The sequence below is a fragment of the Cupressus sempervirens genome, chromosome 3 (assembly GCF_028749045.1).
Source record: "Cupressus sempervirens isolate cs-2001-9-10 chromosome 3, ASM2874904v1, whole genome shotgun sequence".
In the NCBI taxonomy this organism is placed as follows: Eukaryota; Viridiplantae; Streptophyta; class Pinopsida; order Cupressales; family Cupressaceae; genus Cupressus; species Cupressus sempervirens.
In genome coordinates this window covers 37,058,955-37,083,698 of record NC_143120.1, presented here as the reverse complement: position 1 = coordinate 37,083,698, position 24,744 = coordinate 37,058,955, and the positions used below count along the sequence as shown (strand labels likewise).

At 35.9% G+C, this 24,744-nt stretch overlaps 1 protein-coding gene across 1 annotated transcript in view; it reads right to left on the bottom strand.

Annotated features, from left to right (window-relative positions):
• Positions 1-203: 203 nt before the first annotated feature.
• Positions 204-24,744, bottom strand: part of LOC149564657 (leucine-rich repeat receptor protein kinase HPCA1-like) — a 47,058-nt gene continuing 22,517 nt past the window's right edge. The window contains exon 9 of the mRNA XM_089816206.1: positions 204-359. Coding sequence (XP_089672332.1) covers positions 204-359 — 156 coding nt within the window. The remainder of the gene's footprint in view (positions 360-24,744) is intronic.

Sequence of the window (24,744 nt, the reverse complement as noted above, 5' to 3'; positions counted from 1 at the left end):
AGCTCTATTTCTAATAATATGATTTTAAAGAAAAGAAGATCTATATTAGATATGATTTTCTCAAAGTCCACAGAGATGAGTAAAGTGCTTCTATAATTAGCCATGTAAAAACGGTTTTCAATCAATGTTTCTGAACACAATAAGAAGAACCAATAAATAAAACTTCCACTTAGGTAATCATAAGTCAATATAAACATTTAAAACTACATTGAATCAATTACTACAACAACAATTGATCCAATGATGACTCCAGCAATGACTCCAGTATCGGGTTTGGCATGGCCTCTGGTCAGATTGAATTGGTTTACTACTGTAATTTTAGCAAAAGCAACGACAGATGCCGGGACAACATAACATGGCTGTAACAATAAACACATTGAAAGTCGCTCATTGCATCTATTGGATTTGTAGAGACGAATGATAGCATATTTCTTGTCAAATTTTGTTCCTGATATGTACACGACACCCGAATAATAATTGTTGAGAATTTAAAACTCACTGCAACACTTCTAATTGCATTGCTACTCCAAACACCATTGCTTTTTTTGGAGGGGTATAGTCAAAATTGTTCCACCGTTCTTATCCAACAAATAAGGAAAACATGTCTGGTCTTATATGGAGAACCATATTACTTCATGCGAAGAATAAGTTGTATTTTTGTACAAGGTTTTGAGGAGGTTGTAGGTGATCTAAACCCTTTCCATTTGTCACATCAGAAGTCTTATGTACGGAGGTTGTTCCAAATTCTTAGTATGATCATTAGTAGTCAGTAGCAATCTGATATTTACAAATAGATGATCGTCAATATTGAAGTCATCAGCAGTACAAGAAGGAAATCATTAAATGGGGAATGTAACAATAGAATCTACACTTCTTGGTGTAAAAGAAATAAGAATGTTATAGACATGGACTATTAATTAAATGATAGAGAAGGAAATAATGGGCTTAGAACAAGAACTGAGGAAAGAGTGATCAGGGCATAAACTAATCTGATTGAAAGCCTTGAAAAGATCAAATCTTTTGAAAGCCGCTCTGCCAAGGATACAATTATTATAGATTAGTTAAAAATGCAAATCATCCAATTACAAAAAGAACTAAGATCAGCAGAAGATGAACACACCACACAACTTGCAGGCCTGGAAAAAACCCTAAGTGAATCTCGTAATCAAGTAATGAAGCTTCAAAGTAAGAATGACATTTTGGAAAATAATGTGAAAATATTGAAGGAGAATCAAAATGGGTGTCAATGCTGATTTGAAAGTCATCAAAAGAAGACTCCATTAATTTACTCGATCCTTGGAGATTTCATTTTCATAGATAATGGTACAGATCAAAGAAATGGAGGAATCGATAATTTGTGTATCCAACAATAGGATCAGAAGTATAACATGTTTCTCTATTGTATTTATTGAGGGGCACATTCAACTCAAATATTTTTGGCAGATCGAGTTTGGTGAGAAATAATCAGCCGTAAACAATCAGATCGGCTTGGCCACTAGAAATAACTTCATTACCATCATCTTGATCATAAATATGCCCTCCAATACTTTTCTCATCGGAATTAGGCTCTTTTCAATTTCTAATGTCCTCTCTACATTAAAAATCCTAGGCTCAACAAAATGCGCATAAAATATCTTATATTTATTGAGAGCCTCTACCACATAAAGTCCCAATGCCTCCAGATTTGAGTCGTAAGCATCAAAATAAGTTGAGAAGGGAGAAAGTCAAATTCCCACATGCTCTACATTGATTTCATCAATAACTACTTCCATAACTATTATATTTCCATGAAGCACAAATATTTGACTCCTTGAATGTGATTATACTGGATAGAAATGATCCTTGAAGGCTCAAGTATGAGAAATATTTTGTGAAAATTAGGCACTAAACATGAACAATTGATTATCACTGCCAATGAAGATTGATTAACCCTAAACCTCTCATACTATCTTATGTGGCATACATAGTGTGAAACATATTGAAAATTAACTAGCCAACCTCTTAGTTGGATATGATGTGAGGTATACCAAGAGTTAAAACAACTAACACAACATATAGGAAATTAAAATTATTTATATTCAAATATTTGTTTGATTGTATCAAAGCATCTTGGATATAACAATCCGAATGACATGGGATCAAATAAAGGAATGAAAGTCTTATGGAGGGAATATATTCAGCAACACCAAAATTTATTAACCAACAATTACATCAGAAAAATATATAGGAAAATGTGAGGAAGCTAACCTCTATGAAGCTGAGAAGGAATATAAGAAGTTTTGAACACATTCATAAGTCATTTACCATATTTTAATTTGAGAGCAAAAAGAAGATCCTATTTGTGAACAACATATGATCATTTGTGAGGAAACCAAAATCATATTAATATCAACAATGGTAAAATGGTATATGATTAAGGGATAAACACCTTAATGTGGAATGAGAGAGCAAGATCGTCATACATTCCTAAATCATCACCCTATTACACAAGGTATGAGGTAAGTTAGATATTTTCTTTATATGGTTATTTTGAAAAATTATTAATATGAAATATCATTATTAGTAACTTTCTTATTACTGACACATTTGTTATTGTGAAGAATATTGAATAATCTATCAATGATTCTAGTTACAAAGAAATAAAATCAGAATATATGAAAAATGAAATATAAATTGAAAATATATATTTGAAAAATGAAAAAAATGAAATATAAATATGTTGATTTAAGGAAAACATAGTAGTTAGAATATGTTTCAATTATAGTACAGAGAGTCTATCTCTTGTCCAAATTACGTAATCTTAGATAGGGAGTTGGTGGGGGGAAAGGCTGAGTAATTTTGAGCACTTGTCAGATACGCTTGGAGCTTGTTTCACGCGCCCTCTGCACCGTCATTCTACCATCAAGATGATTGTAACAAGGAGAGAGAAAGTTGTTTGTGTACCATAAGAAAAATCCTTTCAAATGAACTAAGTAAATTAAATTAAATACTCATCTTCTCATCCACATTATGATATCCTAAGGTAGGGAGTTGGTGGAGGGAGAGGCAGAGTAATTTTGAGCACTTTTCGGATACACTTGAAGCTTGTTTCAGGTGCCCTCTGCATTGTAAATCTACCATCTTATGATGATCGTAATTGTTAACCTCATAATGGTTTTTGACACTTGAGTGCCAATAACACTTACCTACTCTATATTGGAGCCGAGTACACCATGCATGCCGAGCCACAACAAATGCCAAGTTAGGAAAGATCAGATACCGAGTGAAGATCAAATATCGAGTGTTAACAAGTGCCGAGAAACACAAGGTGCCGAGTGTTAACAAGTGCCGAGTAACATAAGGTGCCGAGTGATATAGTTTTGTTTAGGTGTCGAGCTATCCAAGAAACAACATGTGTCGCGTATCAGCAATACTTTAGAAGTCGAGTAACTCAGTATATCAGCATAAGAGTTTGTAATTGCACAAACTATGATGCAAACAGTTTTTACAGCCGACATAAGGTAAATCTTGAAGGATTTAATGATGAGATCGAATCTTTTACTTTTCCTATGCAATCTACATGCAGCCAATAAGAAAAATGATGAAGGCATGCAACCAATAGAAGAAGTGCAAATAATAAGCGAAAAATGAAGATTGAATATTCGTAGATCCATACCTAACCCTAAATCCTCAAATGTCTTTATAAGGAAGACGAAATTTCATTGTAAATATATGAGTGGACATACAAGGGTGCACAAGGAATTCTATTTTCAGAAGCGAGGATTATCAGATCACAAAAGGATCAAGATCAGAGAAAGTGGAACAGGTGCCTGCATTCAGAAATCAAGGATTGTAATCTATCAGGTTCATTATACCTAATAATTTCTAGCAATTGTATTAGAATGAAAATCCAATGGTGATAGGTTAGCTTAACAACTATTTTGTAGATCCTTTAAATAGGTTATTAAATCCTTTAACAGGGTGACACTTCATGTTAAGTGTTTGTAAATCCTCTAACCAGGTCACTATTAATATAGTGTAAAGCCTTTAATAGGGCAGACCTTTAATAGGGCAAGCCTTTAACAGGGAAGACCATCAGAAGGGGTCGAACAATATTGTTGTAGTAATTTTTGTGGGTATCATCCCCACCCTAGTTTTACCTTCTTATTCTTGGAGGGTTTCTGGGTTACCAAATTCTAGTGTTATGAGTTGTTGATGCATGTGTTTAGTTTCATGTTTACTTGATGTATTTACATGCATGCAATTTACTTTTAGTTAAAAGTTTTATTGGCTAAAAGTGTGATACTTATGATTCCCCCCCCCTCTCATAAGTACTCTTTCCATATTTGAATATTCCAGCAATTGGTATCAGAGCTAATCTAGGTTCTCACTAGGAAAAGCCTAACAGCTTGGAGGAAAAGATCTAAAGATGGAAGCTTTGAAACTTGGAAAGATCATTGAAAATCAGGTGATAGATGTGCAACTTGCTCTGCATAGCTTGGAGGAATTTAGAAACAAGTTGAGAAACTCATTTTAAAAAAGGAAGGATCTAGCCATAGCTGAAAATGATATACACTACAAGGAGATTGATACCACCAACATATCTTCCAATAGAGATACAAAAGAGTTTGATGCAGCAATAGCAGAATTGATGGAGAAAAATAAAGTTCAAGCAGATGAGATAAGATCTCTCAAGATGGAACATGAGTCACAGGCCATAATGATATGTAAAATTACTAAACACAAGAAAAGAGCAGTTGAAGATAAAGTTATGATTGAAAATGACAAAAGAAATCTTGCAAACAGAGTTGAAGAAAAATGTACTGAATTGACAAGGATCTCAAACATGCAGATGGATACACTTGCCCAAATGATGAACCTTCATCATGAACTCAATGTAAAAGATATTGAGATCTCTACTTTGAAGATGCAGAATGAACAAATGTAGAATGAATTGAATATAGAAAAAGAGGTAGTAGAGAATCTCAACAAATCAAGTGAAGCCATCAAGTATTTTGGACAGTTGCTAAAATCCCCAAAATCTGCCCATGATACATCAGGACTAGGATACAATAGCACCGAAGTTGGGGAATCATCAAAGAGTGCTGAACAAAGAAGTGATAAAGGTAAGAATTCAAAACCCACTTGTCATCACTATAATAAGAAGGGGCATACAGCTAATGTGTGCAGGAGTAGAAGATTTAATCAATCAAATACACCCAAAAATAAGAGTTTTTGTCACAAGTGCAACATGCAAGGACATATGACACAAAATTGTAGATCCAATGTCACAAGGACTTAGAGATTTGATGGACATTATTATAATTGCAAAAAGTATGGACATAGGGCATTTGAATGCAGATCAAAGCCTATGTGGACATTAAATCAACCAACAAAGACATCAAACCAAGAATTTTGGGATTACAACACCAGGTATAGTTGTCACTATTGTCAAGAATATGGACATATACCACAGAAATGCATAAGAACACATTTCAGAGGAAACTACAAAAGATGGTTGAATCAAACTACATGTTTCATTGTTTGAAAATTGGTCATATTAGCAGAAACTTTCCTACAAGATCAAAGGCACCCAAGACTGAAGAAAACAAGGGAAAAGGAAAAATTGACGTCGAAAAGATAAGGGGGCAAATGAACAAGACTTGGAAAAAGAAAGATGAGTGCAACACATCAAGTGGAGGGATCACTTCACCCAATGGGTCAAGTGATCACACTTCATCAAACTAAGCATGAGAAGTACACAGGACTAATATACAAAGCTATATCACACATCAGTCCCAAGACAAAGAAGATAAGAAAAGTATAAACCTACATGAAACAAGATGTCAAGACAAAAACTAAATGTTATTTCCGAGCTGTCTTTGGATACCGAGTTAGACTCCAACAGATGCCGAGCTCCCAACAGCAACCGAGCTGATAACTGATGCCGAGTTGGATAACTCCAATGGAAGTCGAGTAAAGTGGAAATGTAGTGCAAGCTGAGTTAGGTTAAAACTTCTTCAAAAGCTGAGTTGGTAGTTGAGCATTTAATGCGATGGAAATAGGGTATATTATCATGATTTCAATCAATTTTACTCATCACGATCAAGAAGAAAAGAAGAAGAAAGAGAGCTGAGTGACTTCATAGCAAGAATCCAGTCCATCAAGTAGATTGCAACCACATTCAACACATTTTTCATCGATCTTGAGGTATTCTCATTTGTGCCGAGCTACGTAGTTTTGTATCCTTTTGTTGTGAAAACCCTAGTTTGCATAAATGGCATCAAGATCGAAGAAAATTGAGGAAAAAGAGTCTTCTAAAGTTCGGTTAGTTTCAAATGAGGTCAAGCAAGCTAATTTTCGTCCTATACCTGAAGTTGCCTACAAAAATGACCCAGCCGGAGCTCTCTCCCAAATTCCCCCAAAAGTTATAATGGTTCAAGATGTGAGAAAATGTTACAACTGTAAGATAGGTGCTCTAGGAGACATGGAAATAAGACAAGCCTATGAGAAACTGTCCGTAGATGGAGTCTTGAAAGAAGAATTCAAAATCATTGAAAGAAAGGGTTTGACCTGAGTTTTAAGCTTTCCCACCGTATTCAAAATAGAACGGGTTAGACTTGTACTGAGCATAATTCATGGTGGAAATTTGTGGTTAGAAGATATTCCCATAAAATTGACCAAAGAAATCATACATAGAGTAACAGGGTACCCAACCCTAGATCGGTACAAAACCCTGAGAAGTGAATCAAAGGAGGTTATTGAAAAGAATACTGGTGCCTAGTGGAACAAAAGAGGAATGACAATTCACACCATACATGATCCTCTAGTTGAGTTTGCTTATAGAGTCATCGCCCATAAATTCTATCAATCCAGTAGACTCAACAGTGTACCATGTATTGCAGTAGATGTAGGCTACACATTGGTGAAAAAGGATCATACTTATGATTTTGCAAAACTACAACTACAATAGATCAATGAAAACCTAGCTTCCATAAGAAGAACAAAGGGCACTCAATCCAAATTTGGAGCAATCCTAGTTTGCATATTCTTTTATGTTTAGAATGAGTTTCCTTCTTTTGGAAAAGTGGCATGGAGGAATGAAAAAACCATCATTGCCCAAATTAATGAATATATAGAGCAAATGGGAGAAAATTTTGATACCTTGATGACAAGCTATTTTGAGGATTTCAAGAAATCCATGAAGCAAAGATCAAGGATACCAGCTTCCTTAGTAGAAAAACATACTAATGATATATGTTTCTTAGTTGACATTGATTTTACCTATATTCAAGCAGTAATACCAAGGGTAAGATGGCTAAGGCCATTTGGATATGAAATTAATATTGATGAGGCATCTGTAGCAATAACTGCATTATTGGCAGAAGAAATAGATAAAAGTGCTGCACATTTTGGCACTTATGATGTGGTAAGATCAAAGATAAACATGGAATTAAAAATTGCTTCCACATTGAAGAAGAAAGACAAATTATTAAAGAAGATTAAGAAGAAATTTGGTAAAGAAATTGAGGCTGAAGCAAAAGAAGAAGAAGATGACAGTGATGATGAAGATGAGCAAGAACAAGGGCCAATCGAATTAACTCAAGGTCTTGGAGAAGACAAGGAGGAAGGTGTAGAGGAAGAAGAAGCCAAGGAAGCACCAACTGAAGCTGAGCCAAAGAAGAGAAAGGCAACAGAATAGCCTTCAGCTAAGCCCAGATCAAAGAAAACTACCACGCCATCACCTCAAAAGCCAACAACACGAGCATCAACAAGGGCCTCTACTCAAAAGGCCAAAGAAGAAGTTACAAAGAAGAAACAAATCAAGGAAACACAGGAAGAGCTGAGGAAAAGAAGAAGATATGTGGCTCAACCTGACACTGATGAAGAAGACCAATCTGAAAAGGTAAGCTATTCTTCAGTTGATACCTTATGTACAAAGATTGGAAATGGTGACTTAAGTAATTTAAATAAAGTTGATTTCACTAAATTTACTAAAGAAGAATAGAATAAGATAGAAGAAATAGTTTATGGAATGATGGCACAGTTCAAGTACACTCCACTTGAACTAGATGGACAATTTCCAAAAGAACTGTCAAAAGTTGTAGAAGACAAATGGCATTTCTGTTTGAAAATGGAGAAGGAGATGAGGGAATCAACCCTAGAAAGTGTATTGCTAGATTTGACTAGGGAACAAGTAAAGAATGCAGTCAAAAGGCATAATAATAGGTTTACACCTAAATATAGGGCATTCTTCATACTCCAAAATAGGATGGAAGAAATTGTTCAAAGAACAATGAAATCATGGAAGAACTTGTACAAAAACACTGAAGATTTTCTTGAAGAAGAATACAAGGAAGAAGCTACTGTACCAATAGAGGAGAGGAGAAAAAGGAAAGAAGAAAAACAAAAGAAAAGAGAAGAAGAGAAGAAGGAAGAAGAAAAGAAAGATGGAGAGGAGGAAGAGATACAAAAATAGGATATAATGGGAACAACTGAGCAAGAGCAACAACCAGATCAGAGTGTGCAAGACACACAATTGCCACCCCCTAGCCCTCCTCAAGCATCCATCTCACCTGTAGACACTATAACTATTACTGATGTTCCTGATACTTCTAGTCAGAATATCAATCCATTAACTATAGAAGATCTTAAAAGAATTCTTGACCAATCTACACAACAAGCAATATTATGTACAGATCCAATATTGGTCAGTATAGATGAATTGCAAAAACTAGTAGAAAATATATTCAAAGATAAGGTGAATCCACAAGAACCACCTTCTATCATCTCTACAACTACTAGTAGTCAATTTCAAATGCCAACAAGCATAGTTGATGTTGTAATACAGAAGCCAAGTGCAGCTATAGAAAAAGGAATAGAACAAATAGGATAGACTATTACATCTGATCCTACAGCACAAACACAAGGTACACTTCCCAAGATTACGATAATTGATAATGGTAGATAGAAGGAGGAGGAAATAGTGAAAACCCCTAAAGAACAAAAGGCAATACAAACATTAATAGATTTTCCTAACTCGGGAACTCCTTCACACCAGCCATTGCAAATATTTGTACCAACATCTAGTACTACCAGAGTTGCAAGGGTACTTCACTATGGAGACCCTGAATTAGATGAGGAGATAGTCATACCAGGCTATGACTCAAAAACAATAACCATTGATCAAATCAATGAGGTGCAGGATGCATTGAATAGGAGGAAAAGACAAGAGATACTCAGGAAGGAGTATAAACAAAAGCAAACACTATATGAGATTAAGGACATCTTTATGGATGCCTTTAGTTTGCAATCACTAGATGAGTCTAAGAATATCATGGAGCAATTAACAGATATTGTTGACCAGGTGACAAATGAAGACCTAGAAACAAATGCAAAACTTATGGAATGGTCAGAAAGAAAATTTCAGGGGAAAGTGAATGAGAAAATATCAAGTCAAATTGCACTTTCACAAGTTGAATTGGCAAAGCTTATTGACAAAGTGAAAAAGGTACTTGAGAATATATTCTCATTGTATAAAAAGCTGTGTGATTTTTCATACTTCACACAAGAAACAAGCCAAAAGATACTAAGCCTGGAAAGAAATTTAAACATTTCAAGAATGCAACTACCAAATGATCTAGCTCAAAGTGAGAAGCATTTTTATCAATCGCTTCACACTCACAAAGAAATAGCTATATTAATAGCAGATGAGGCTAATATCAAGGCCAAATTAATACAGCTCTAGTCCTCCATTACCCCACATTTAGAGATACTCCATAAAGAGCAAGTATATGCTGAAACTGTTCTCAAGAAAGACCCAAAATCTTTCTATATCAGATCGACTTATTCATCTTGCTGCCAAGACTGCCATCCAGCATAAGTCACTGGAAATTACTTTGAACAATTGGGATGCAACTCTCAGGATGATTATGGAGGTAAACAACACATTTTTGGCTAAATATGGTCTTAAACCTTAAACATTCTTTGACATAAGTGTTAGAAAGGGGGAGAAAACAAACATAATAGGGGGAGATACAGATATTATGAGATGAATTAATGGGGGAGAAAAGATACAAAGGAGGAATACAGACAAGGCACAATCAACTCAGGGGGAGTTGCAAATTTTTTGAGGTATATATATTGTAAGCTACAAATTTTGATCATGTTTTCTTTAAACTCTGTATATACCAATCAGATTAGTAAATGTACTTATAAGGTTAGTTAAGTGTTTTTGTCACTCATGTCAAAGGGGGAGATTGTTAACCTCATAATGGTTTTTGACACTTGAGTGCCAATAAAACTTACCTACTTTATATGGGAGCCAAGTACACCATGCATGCCGAGCCACAACAAATGCTGAGTTAGGAAATATTAGATACCGAGTGAAGATCAGATACCGAATGAAGATTAGATACCGAGTGAAGATCAAATATCGAGTGAAGATCAGATACCGAGTGTTAACAAGTGCCGAGCAACACAAGGTGCTGAGTGTTAACAAGTGCCGAGTAACATAAGGTGTTGAGTGATACATTTTTTTTAGGTGTCGAGCTATCCAGGAAATAGCATGTGCCGAGTATCAACAATACTTCAGGAGCCGAGTAACTCAGTATATCAACATAAGAGTTTGTAATTGCACAAACTATGATGCAAACAGTTTTTACAGCCGACATAAGGTAAATCACGAAGGATTTAATGATGAGATCGAATCTTTTACTTTTCCTATGCAATCTACATGCAGCCAATAAGAAAAATGATGAAGGCATGCAACCAATAGAAGAAGTGCAAATAATAAGCGGAAAATGAAGATTGAATATGGATCGTAGATCCATACCTAACCCTAAATCCTCAAATGTCTTTATAAGGAAGATGAAATTTCATTGTAAATGTATGAATGGACATATAAGGGTGCACAATGAATTCTATTTTCAGAAGCGAGGATTATCAGATCACAAAAGGATCAAGATCAGAGAAAGCGGAACAGGTGCCTGCATTTAGCAATCAAGGATTGTAATCTATCAGGTTCATTATACCTAATACTTTCTAGCAATTGTATTAGAATGAAAATCCTATGATGATAGGTTATCTTAACAGCTATTTCGTAGATCCTTTAAATAGGTGATTAAATCCTTTAACAGGGTGACACTTCATGTTAAGTGTTTGTAAATCCTCTAACCAGGTCACTATTAATACAGTGTAAAGCCTTTAACAGGGCAGGCCTTTAACAGGGCAGACCATCAGAAGTGGTTGAACAATATTGCTGCAATAATTTTTGTGGGTATCATCCCCACCCCAGTTTTACCTTCTTGTTCTTGGAGGGTTTCTGGGTTACCAAATTCTAGAGTTATGAGTTGTTGATGCATGTGTTTAGTTTCATGTTTACTTGATGTATATACATGCATGCAATTTACTTTCAGTTAAAAGTTTTATTTAATAAAAGTGTGATACTTATGATTCACCCACCCCCCCCCACACACCCCCCCCCCCCCCCCCCCCCCCCCCCCCCCCCCTCTCATAAGTACTCTTTCCATATTTGAATATTCCAACATGTAATAAGGAAAGGGAGAAAGATTCCTTCCAAAGGATTATGCAAATAAGAAAAGGGAACCCTACCACTTTCCTATGGAGTCTGCAATCAGGAGAAAACACCCTATTGTAGTGGTAGTTGAGGGAAAGATAGTAATGGCTCCTTTTCACAAGAACATTTCTAGCCAAACAAGCAATCCACTAAGTAGACCATCTCGTGTGGATGCCTAACACCTACCACCGGGGCCAAGGGGGCCAAAGTCCGCTCTTGGGCTTAGTATGGAATTGGCTTGGATTAACTTATTATTATTCAATTTTTTTTGAGGTTTATATATATTTATATGCATGTATTGATGCTTATTTTGTGGTTGCAGGGTTCATAAGCCTAATGAAGAAGTATAGTCATTGCGCATTGTTAATTTTAGGATCTAATCAAGGTTATGTATGATGTTTTGCATCGGGTTTGCTCTGTGTCTTCATTTGTCTACATCCTGTCTACTTCATGCCTTCATGCATCATCTATCTTCATCGTGTATGCTTTGTGTTTACATGTGTCTACTTCATGCATGCTTCGTGTTTGCTTTGTGTCTTCATACATTCATGTGTATACTTTGCATTTAGATGCATACTACATATGTGACTCTTTTATAGAATAAACGAAGTAATATTACAAGTAAAAATTTGAATAGGATCTAGTAGTCAATTTCATTATATAAGGTGAAACAAATATGAAAATTTTTATTGCTTGAGGACAAGCAAATTCAAGAGGGGCGGACTTGTCATGACCCCTCCTAAAGAGAATCCTATAATTATGGGATAAAATATAATAATAATTCATATACTATTCCTAAAGAAATAATATTGATAAACTATAAATATTTATGATCTATTTTACTTAATTATTTATATGAATATAATGAAATTATTATTCATAATAATAATATCAATATATATAAGGAATAAACGTTATAATTACAATGTAAATCAATAAGACAATAATATATCTAATTATTATCACATTTAAATTATAATAAATAAGATAAATAATATTAAATATATGTGATATATATAGTATATATCTAAATACGTATAATAATATATCATTATTTTGATCTTAGGGTATGTTTAATAATGATATAGTTATAATTTATCATAATATCTAAGATTACATAATATTGTAATAGTCTTTACATAATTTATATAATATAGTTAATATAATACTATAGTTTATAATCATTAAAAATAATATATCATTAATAAAATAATAAAATACCTTATTAATATAATTAATATTAATTTGAAAGGACACGACTCTATGAATATACTCATATATATAATATATCAATGCAGTGGAAAATACATCAGAAAAAAAAGATATGGAAAAAGGGGATACAAATCAAAGAAAAAGTCATTACAAATGGAAGGACCCGGGAGAAAACATATTTACAGTAAGAAATGCTAATGTCCCAAAAAGGGTCATTACAAGTATCAAGTAAGAAAAAGGAGAGATAGAATAAAGGGGGAGAATAGGGAAAAGGGGGAGAGTAAAATGAGATAATTTTGAAGGAGATATAAGGAGAATAAGAAATAAAAGGAGCATAAATTGGAAGAGATAAGAGTAAGAAAAGGGCCAACGAAAAGACTAAGCTAAGCAAGCATCACAAGCATCAAAATACAAGAAGTATCAGATGAAAGAGTATCAGTTAAGACACATTTACTCAGTAAGATTACAAAATAGACCTATCAACTCAGGGGGAGTTATCATATTTTTGAGTTATCTAATTGTTACAAAATTTTGAAATTTTAAAGTTTTGTACATAAGTTGAGTTAGAAATATGTTATGCTCATGGGATTAAGGATATTAATGTAAACTCAAGTGTTTTTGACACTCATGTCACAGGAGGAGATTGTTGATCTTAGACTAGTTTTGAAAAGTGAGTGTCAACACACTTAAGTTATTTACTTAGTTCATGTTGAACACATAGTACATGTTGAGCACAATATGTATATATTATAGTGCATGCTGAGTCAATAGTGAGCACCGAGCCATTCACGTGCCAAGCCACTCAAGTGTCAAGAAAATAGTGTATGTTGAGTAACATAAGAGCCAGGTAAATAGTGGATGTCGAGTGATACAAATGTCGAGTCATAGCATAGAGAATAGTATATGTCAAGTATCAAAAGACTTTAGATTCTGAGTGACACAGTTTTGACATATTTGTTTGTTAAGGCACAAACAACTATGGGTATGTGCAGGATCATGGTCAACCAAACTATGACCTTAAGTGGTAGTGAAAAATCAACAAATCAGGGTTATGTTAACTTGACACACAATTTTAATGTGGTTTTGGAATTTATATCAAAAATTTGTAAGAAAATAATCAATAGGAAATTAAATGTAGTTTCTAAACTACTAGGCCTTATTTGGAGAAAAAAATATTTGAATGGTCAAAAGTTTGGATTTTAATGCAATACTACGAAAGTTTCAGGGCGAAAATAAAATGTAGGTGTATGTTTGACCACCTTAATTAAAATCAAATGATAATATTTTTTAATATAATTATAGATTTAAAAAGTAGACTCATGCCCAGATGTGACACATATTTTTGAGTATTTTTATTCCAAATAAAAAATTAAATATGAATTTTTTGCTAGAAATTATTTTGAAAAAGAAAAATCTCATGTTTGACCACCTTAACTAATTGAAAACTTTACCAAATTATTATTTTTTCCTTATACTAGGTGAAGCATAGAATGTGACGCAACTTTTGGATTCAAAAAATATTATACCATTTGAAAGTTATAGCTATTTTTCAACCAATCTGTCAATCAACACTTTGCAATCATCTTCATTGAAAATTAACTAACAAATGCTTATCAAACTTAGAAGTTGACAACAATTATATCGGTGGAATCTCCAGTGTTATAAAGAAACCCTTTTCATTTCATTCAATTCTGATGAAAACAACATTGTCAGATGGCTAGCCAAAGTCTGAGTCTTAGTGAAACCTTTCTCAAACACATATTTTGGGTTGACCAAATAGGCTTGGTAAATACCAAGCCTAATTAGATACTTGAAGTCAAATCGAGTATCTGATTTGAAATCGGATATGAAATCGGGTATCTGATTACTACAAATTTTCAATTGGGAATTTTGGAGGAAAATTTGAGAGGAAAGTTTTAGAGGGAAACTTTAGAGGGTTTTAGAGGGAAATTTATTTTCAAGAAGTGTGGGCATTAATATTATTATTACATATGATTATGATTATTATTATTAACAATTATTATTATATATGATTATAAATATTATTATTATTATTATAACTAAATATAATATAGTAATATATATAACAAATATTATTATTATTAAATATATAGTTTAGTAATATATATGATGATTATTGTTATATAATCTAATAATATATTATTATTATATTAAAATATACAGTATTATATTACTATTAAATATAATATTGTCATGAAATGCATTGAAAGAGGTCATGACAACATATTTCCCTAGGGCCCCTAATGACCCCTCTCAACGCATTGGAAACAACCAAATGCATCCCTAGGGGTCCTAGGGCCCTTAGGGACATAAGTTGTCATAAAATGTGTCAATAGGGGTTATAGGTTAACCTATGACCCCTTTTGATGCATTGAAACCAACCAAATGTGTCCGTAGGGGTTGTAGGTCCCTAGGGACATATGTTGTCATGAAATACATTGATAGGGGTCATATGTTAACCTATAACCCCTCTTGATGCATTAGAACCAACCAAATACATTCCTAGGGGTTATAATGCATTTGGTTGGTTTTAATGCGTCAAGAGGGGTTATAGGTTAACATATGAACCCTATCGACGTATTTCATGACAATGCATCCTTAGCGGTCCAAGGGCCCCTAGGGACATATGTTGTCTTGAAATGCATCGATAGGGGTCATAGGTTAACCTATTACCCCTCTCGATGCATTGGAACAACTCAAATGCATCCTTAGGGGTCTTGGGGCCCCTAGAGACATATGTTGTCATGAAATGCATCGATAGGGATCATAGGTTAACCTATTACCCCTCTCGACACATTAGAACCAACCAAATGCATTCCTAGGGGTCCTAGGGCCCCCTAGGGACATATGTTGTCATGAAATGGATCGATAGGGGTCATAGGTTAACCTATGACCCCTCTCGATGCATTGGAACCAACCAAATGCATCCCTAGAGGTCCTAAGGACCCTAGAGACATACATTGTCATGAAATGTGTCGAAAAGGATCATAGGTTAACCTATGACCCCTCTCAATGCATTGAAACCAACCACATGGATCCCTAGGAGCCCTACAACCCTGAGGGACATATGTTGTCATGAAATACATCAAGAGGGGTCATAGGTTAACTTATGACCCCTCTCGATGCATTTGAACCAGCCAAATGCATCCCTAGGGATCCTAGGGCCCCTAGGGATATACATTGTCATGAAATGTGTCAATAGGGGTCATAAATTAACCTATGACCCCTCTTGATGCATTGAAACCAACCAAATGCATCACTAGGGGGCTTAGGACCCCTAGGGACATACATTGTCATGAAATGCATTGAGAGGGGTCACAGGTTAACCTATGATCCCTCTCAACACATTAGAACCAACCAAATGTGTCCCTAGGGCTCCCAAGTCCCCTAAGGACATACATTGTCATGAAATGCATCGATAGGGGTCATTGGTTAACCTATGACCACTCTCGATACATTGGAACCAACCAAATGCATCCCTAGGGACCCTAGGGACATACGTTGTTATGAAATACATCGATAGGAGGCATAGGTTAACCTATGACCCCTCTCAATGCACTGGAACCAACCAAATGTGTCCCTAGGGGCACTAGGGACCCTAGAGACATATGTTGTCATTAAATGCATGGATAGGGGTTATAGGTTAAGCTATGACCCCTCTCAATGCATTGGAAGCAAACAAATGCATCCCTAGGGGCTCTACGACCCCTAGGGACATACATTGTAATGAAATGCTTCGAGAGGGGTCATAGGTTAACCTATGTCACCTCTCGCTGCATTAGAACTAACCAAATGCATCCCTAGCAGCCCTAGGGCCCCTAGGGGCATACGTTGTCATGAAATGTGTTGATAGGGGTCATAGATTAACCTATAACCCCTCTTGACACATTCAAACCAACCAAATGTATCCCTAGGGGACCTAGGGCTCCTAGGGACTTTTTTTATCATTAAATGCATCAATAGGGGTCATAGGTTAACTTATGACCCCTCTCAATACATTAGAACTAATCAAATGTGTCCCTAGGGGCCCTAGGGCCCCTAGGGACATACATTGTCATGATATTCATCGATAGGAGTCATAGGTTAACCTATAACCCCTCTTTATGCATTAGAACCAACCAAATGCATCAAGGCCCCTAGGAACATACATTATAATGAAATGCATGAATAGGGGTCATAGATTTTGACACATTAAAATTGACCAAATGCATCCCTAGGAGTCCTAGGACCCCTAGGGACATATGTTGTCATGAAATGCATTGATAGGGGTCATAGGTTAACCCTAGAGACATATGTTGTCATGAAATGCATTGATAGCCTATGACCCCTCTCGATGCGTTGAAACCAACCCAATACGTCCCTAGGAGCCTTAGGGACCCTAGGGACATACGTTTTCATGAAATGCATCAAGAGGGGTCATAGGTTGACGCGTTGAAACCAATCCAATACATCCCTAGGAGCCCTAGGGCCCCTAGGGACATACGTTGTCATGGAATGCATCGAGATGGGTCATAGGTTAACTTATGACCCCTCTCGACGCATTGGAACCAACAAAGTGCATCCCTAGGGGTCCTAAGGCATCTAGGGAAATATGTTGTTATGAAATGCATTGATAGGGGTCATATGTTAACCTATGACCCCTCTCGATGCATTGAGCCAACCAAATGCATCCCTAAGGGTCCTAGGGCCCCTAGGGACATATCTTGTCATGAAATGCATTGATAGGACACATTGGAACCAATCAAATGTGTCCCTAGGGGCCCTAGGACCTCTAGGGATATACATTGTCATGAAATGCATTGAGAGGAGTCATAGGTTAACCTATGACCCCTCTCGATGCATTGGAACCAACCACATATGTTGTAATGAAATGCATGAATAGGGGTCATAGGTTAATCTATGACCCCTTTCGACACATTTAAATCAACCAAATGCATCCCTAGGGGTCCTAGGGACCCTAGGGACATACGTTGTCATGAAATGCATTGATAGGGGTCATAAGTTAACCTATGACCCCTCTCGATGCATTCAAACCAACCAAATGCGTTCATAGGGGCCCTAAGCTCCTAGGGACATACATTGTCATTAAATGCATCAATAAGGATCATAGGTTAACCTATGACCTCTCTTGACGCATTCAAACCAACCAAATGTGTCCCTAGGTGCCCTTGGGCCCCTAGGGACATATGTTGTCATGAAATGTGTTGATAAGGGTCATAGGTTAGCCTATGACCCATCTCGATGCATTCAAACCAACAAAATGTATCCCTAGGGGTCCTAGAGCCCCTAGGGACATACATTATCATGAAATGTGTTGATAGGGGCTATAAGTTAACCTATGATTCCTCTTGACACATTGGAACCAACCAAATGCATCCCTAAGGGTCCTAGGGCCCCTAGGGACATACGTTGTCATGAAATGTGTTGATAAGATCATAGGTTAACCTATGACCCCTCTCAACACATTGTAACCAACCAAATGTGTCCCTGAGGGGCCTAAGGCCCCTAGAGACATACATTTTCATGAAATGAATCAATATGGGTAATAAGTTAACCTATGACCCCTCTTGACTCATTGGAACCAACCAAATGCATACCTAGGGACATATGTCATCATGAAATGCATTGATAAGGGTCATAGGTTAACCTATGACCCCTATAGATGCATTGAAACCAACTGAATACATCTTTAGGGGTATATGTTGTCATAAAATGTGTCGATAGAGGTCCTAGGTTAACCTATGACCCCTCTCGATGCATTGGAACCAACCAAATGCATCCCTAGGGGCCTTAGGGCCCCTAGAGACATATAGTGTCAGGAAATGTGTCAATAGGGGTCATAGGTTAACCTATGATGCCTCTCAACACATTAGAACCAACCAAATGCATCCTTAGGGGCCCTAGGGCCCCTAGGAACATACGTTGTCATGAAATTCGTCAATAGGTGTCATAGGTTAACTTATGACTCCTCTCAATGCATTAGAACCATCCAAATGTGTTCCTAGGGGTCCTAGGGCCCCTAGGGACATATGTTGTCATGAAATGGGTCTTATGACCACTCTCAATGCATTAGAACCAATCAAATGCATCCCTAGGTGTCCTAGGGCCCCTAGGGACATACATTGTCATGAAATGCATCGATACCCTTCTCAATGCATTAGAACCAACCAAATGCATCCCTAGGGGGCCTAGGACCCCTAGGGACATACGTTGTCATGAAATGCATTGAGAAGGGTCATAGGTTAACCTATGTACCCTCTTGATGCATTAGAACCAACCAAATGCATCCTTAGGGGTTCTAGGCCCCCTAGGGACATAGGTTGTCATGAAATACATCGATAGGGGTCATAGATTAACCTATGACCCCTCTCAATGCATTAGAACTAACCAAATGCATCCCTAGGGACCCTAGGGACATAGGTTGTCATGAAATGCATTAATACGGGTCATAGGTTAATCTATGATCCCTCTCAATGCATTGGAACCAACAAAAAGCGTCCCTAGGGCCCCTAGGGACATATTTTGTTATAAAATGCATCGATAGGGATCACAAGTTAACCTATGACCCCTCTCAATGCATTAGAACCAACCAAATGCGTCTCTAGGGGACCTATGGCCCTTAGGGACATATGTTGTCATGAAATGCGTTGATAGGGGTCATAGGTTAACGTATGATCCCTCTTGACGCATTGGAACCAACTAAATGTGTCCCTAGTGGCCCTAGGACCCCTAGAAACATACGTTGTCATGAAATATGTCAATAGAGGTCATATGTTAATCTATTACTCCTCTCAATGCATTGGAATCAACTAAATGCGTCCCTAGGGGTGCTAGGGCCCCTAGGTACATACGTTGTCATGAAATGCATCGATAGGGGTCATAGGTAACCTATGACCCATCTTAATGAATTGGAACCAACTAAATGCATCTAGGGGCCTTAGGGCCATATGTTGTAATGAAATGCATCAACTCTTGACACATTGGAACCAACCAAATGCATCCCTAGGGGCCCTAGGACCCTTAGGGACAAATGTTGTCATGAAATGCGTTGATAGGTGTCATAGGTTAACGTATGACCCTCTCAACACATTGGAACTAACCAAATGGATCATAGGTCATAATAATAATAATAACATATATTATGTTATTATATTTAATAATAATATTAAAAATAATAATATAATATAATAATCATATATAATAATTATCTTCAATAAATCATATATAATAATAATCCTATATATATTAATCATACATAATTATAATCCTATATTTATTAATCATCATACATTTAACCATACATAATAATAATCCTATATATATTAATCATCATACATTGCCCATAATTCCCTCCAAAATTTGGGCATCACTATTAGATATCTGATCTAAAATCAAATATCTAATTTATTATCAAGCATTATTTTTTCAACATATTCTCTGTCACTAAAGACCTGAAAACACCACTTTTTGTGGGCCATTTTCTCAGGTTTTGGGAAAACTGACTTTTTGGGGCCCAAATGATCAAAAAAGGTTGGATAATATATCATTAGGTGTTTGATATTTTCATCAGAATGGGGAGCAGTAGTCATCAAAAGGCTAAATGTAAAAGGAAGGCATCCAATGAAGATGTTGCGGCATATAGAGAAAGGGACAAGGTAAATCACCGAAGAAAAAGACAAGGTATGTTAAATGTGAGTCAAGTTGATGATGTATTGGTCAAAGGTGAAATCATAGAGTCAGATAATGAGTATGTGTAGTTGGGGAATGAAAATGTACCAATTGATAATGATAATGTTGCGATTGAAAATTTAGAGAATGAAAATTTAGAGGATGAAATGCTACCAGGTCATAATGTAAATTGCATGATTGACCATGCTGAACATGACAATGCACATGAATCCTACATATCTCCTAATTATAATCAACATGTTCTAGAACACCAAAATGGATAATTGAAATTGATGAAATGATTATTAGCAATTTGGAAGGGAAAAAATTAGAAAGAACCATTTGGTTATGGGCTTCAAGACTATATAAGATGTTTTTCGGCATCAAGATAGTGATGGAGCAATGTCAACTTTTTATGCACTTATTAAAGATGCAAAAGATGAGATCTATGCTTTCCAAATTGAAGATTTGTGTCAATAATTTTTAAAAAAAAAATTTCATTATTGTGATGAATCTTTTAAGTGCTCTCAATAGCATTGAAAAAAAAAATAGGGAGAAGGATAAGAGAGTTTCTCAAAGGGTTATTACAACCTCTTTGGTAAGCCATCATTTGAGAAAAGGTAGATATATGAGACAAACTTGTATTGACTTGAACCTAAATCATACTACTTTGAGATGAGCACTTAGTAGATGAGAGAGAATTGATGATCCTCTTCAAAATTAAACATAGGCTTTTGGTGGGAGACTTCCACATTTTTATAAGAAGCTATCCGATGATGTGAAGGAAGAAATTACATAATTTTGGCACTCTAGCTCAAGAGTATCAACCAATGTTAAAGTCAAGAATTGGTATAAAAGATTGCACACCACATCCTAAAAATTATTTGGAGGTAAGTAAAACTATGTTGTTCAAACAATTTAGAGAGAATCATCCAAGTCTTCATATATCACAAATGGCTTTTGAATCTTTGAAGACATTTTATTGTATGCCACTTAAAATTTGAAATACATGTTGTTACAAATATCATTTCAAATTTTCTATGCATCATGAACTATTACGCTCCATCCATTCTACTTTGCATAGTAAAGAAATGTTGGAGAAATGTGGTGCTAGTGGGTTTCCAAAATCATCAAGAGACTTGCTAGATCAATTTTTATGTTGTAGAGTCGATGGTTGTTTTTTATATAGAAATGCTTGCTTAAAATGAGAAGTGTTCAGAATGTGGTGGCTTATCCATGTTTGACACATGTTTCTATGAGGAGTGCAAACAAGATCTTGGAAAGACAATAGTAAAAAAAAAGGTATATGAAATGGTGAAATACACATTGAAGAGTGGGGGTGAGGGCTCTAGATGTGAATTGGTTGCAAAAAAAATTAGTGTAGCTAGTTTTATTTCCGATTTTAAGACAATTTTTTTCTACAAGTATGCAAGACATAGTCACAGATCTCAGTGGTTGGATCAAAAATTTAGAATGTGTAAGGAGACTTTTCCCATTGGCACTATTATATCAGTTGTTGACTTTGTTGAGAACTACACATTGCAACCTCAAAATGAGACACAATCTCAGTATTACAACTTCATTCAGATTATTATTTTTATCCACATAATATATAGACATGCTCCTGATATATGAAAGATAATCGAAAGATTATTAGAGAGTATTATTTTTATATGAGTCATGATAGATCTTGCTCTCACAAGTTTGTGCAACATTGTTTCGAGAATTATTTTGATTTCTCATAGAAACATGCAATTGCTATGGATAGACATATTTGGTCATATAATTGTATAGGTCAATTCAAGAATACTCGCATGTTTTATTGGTTGTGTAGGATGCATGTAGAGAGGGGTGTGCCTCATAGTTGAATTTTTTTTGAGTCTAGCCATGGGAAAGGGGAAAGTTAAGGAGCAATTGAAGATTTCAGGAGTAGAGATTCTTGATGCTCATAGCATTGTTGATTGGTGTAGTTCAATATTATCACACGAGGGACTCTTGACTCAGTAGTACACAAGTTCTTTTGGTCTGTTGAGGAAGGGTCCAGAGGTGATACATCAGATTGTGCTATAGTGAGAGACTCATAAAAAATGCATTCATTCCAAAGCTCTGATTCTAGTACATGGACCATTTGGACATGATAGCTATCTTTCTTTTGTCCTAGTTATTTTTAGTGTGATTGGTTTCACTTTGAGTCAAGTGAGTGGGTGGACACATGAGCTCCACATTATCTTTCTCCATTATCTATCATACCCTCTATAAAAAATGATGACATGGAAAGTTCACTTGAGCATAACCATGTATCAGATCTTCTTTACCTAGGACATGTCTTTGCATTAGTTGCACCATAGGGGAATGATGAGAAATCAGATTATTGGTTAGCATATTGTGTAAGAGGTAAACAAAAGCTTGCACAACCAATCAAAAATGATGATGGATTCACATATACTACTCGTTCATTGGTTGTCACTGGAACATGGTTGTGGACATACATGCTTAGAAGGAATGGAATTCCTGCATTCAAAGACTATCAAAAACACAAAATAATTCTCATATATTCGCATCTTACTATAGCAACAAATGTAAAGTTGTTGAAGCATCAAGGAAGATCAAAAGTAAAATAAATTTTTACTATTACTAATACTAATCATGAAGCCCTATTGGAGATCCTAAAACAAAGAGAGGACCCTACTAGAACACTCGACTAGGTATATTTACTTCTTATGTTATTTTCTTCATAATGATTCAGTGAACCGATGATTATCTTGTTTAATACAACAAGTTACTAATATATTTTATGATATTGGAATGTAGGTACATCATGAAGAGTAGCCATGCATGAAGATAAAAAGCTAAATAAGGAGCAAAATGAAGAAAAATCTATTCTATTTTTGACACTACAATTTTTTATAATACTTTTACTGGCACTATGATTTTTGACACTACTATTTTTGACACTATGATTTTTGGTAGTTGTGTATTGATGTAATAATGATGAAAAAATTGATATATTATAAATGTAAACTTTTTGATTTAATGTAAGAAACAAAGATGATTTTACTTAATGCAATTTATGTGGTGGGACCTAAAAAATGATGATTTTAATACATACTAACACCAAACTTACATTGTGCCCTACACCAAAAACTTGAGAGAGGTAAAAACTAATATTTTTTATTTTAATACTAACCCTAGTGACACCATTGTTTTGGCTGTGGAGAGCCTCCATCATCTGCGACCACCACGTACCAAGGAGTCTCCAAGATTCTCTAAGTGCATTTTAAAGTTGATTTTCCAAGGGTCGTAACTCAAAGCTCATGAGGGCTATCAATGAAATGTCAAATGCTATAGGATGGTCATGCTAAGACCTAAAATAACCTATCTCATTTTCAAGAGAACACATTTCGTTTGGATTTGACACAATGATCTTGCTTGATGCCAAAAATCACAATGTGCCTCAATTAATAGGTGCACCACAACATAACTTTGAAATCTCTGATCTTAGCATCAAATCATCAGTGCCATTAGCTCTAGATAGGTGGGTGAACCCTAGTAACACCCTTGTTTTGGCCGTGGAGAGAATCCATCGTCTGTGGCCACCTCGTATTAAGGAGTCTCCAAGGTGCTCTAAGTGCATTTCAAGGTGTTTATTCTGAGGGTCGTAACTTAGAGCTCATGAGGGCTATCAATAAAATGTCAAATGCTATAGGATGGTCATGATGAGGCCTAAAATAAACTATCTCATTTTCAGGAAATCACATTCTATTTGGATTCGGCACAACAATCTCGCTCGATACCAAAACTCACAGTGTACCTCAGTTCATAAGTACACCACAACATAACTTTGAAACCACTGATCTTGGAATCAAATCATCAGTTTCTTTAGCTCCATATGGGTAGGCGAACCCTAGTGACACCCTTGTTCTAGCCACAGAGAGCCTCCATCATCCATAGCCACCCTATATCGAGAAGTCTCCAACGTGCTCTAAGTGCATTTCGAGGTCGATCTTCCGAGGGTCATAACTCAAAGTTCATGAGGGATATCAATGAAATGTTGAATGCTACAAGATGGTCATGCTAAGGCCTAAAATAACTTATCTCATTTTTCAGAGATCATATTCCATTTGGATTCGGCACAACGATCTCGCTTGATGCCAAAACTCGCAATGTGCCTCAGTTCATAGGTACACCATAGCGTAGCTTTGAAATTGTTAATCTTGACATCAAATCATCAGCACTATTAGCTTCAGATGGGTGGGTGAACCCTAGTAAAACCCTTGTTCCAGCCG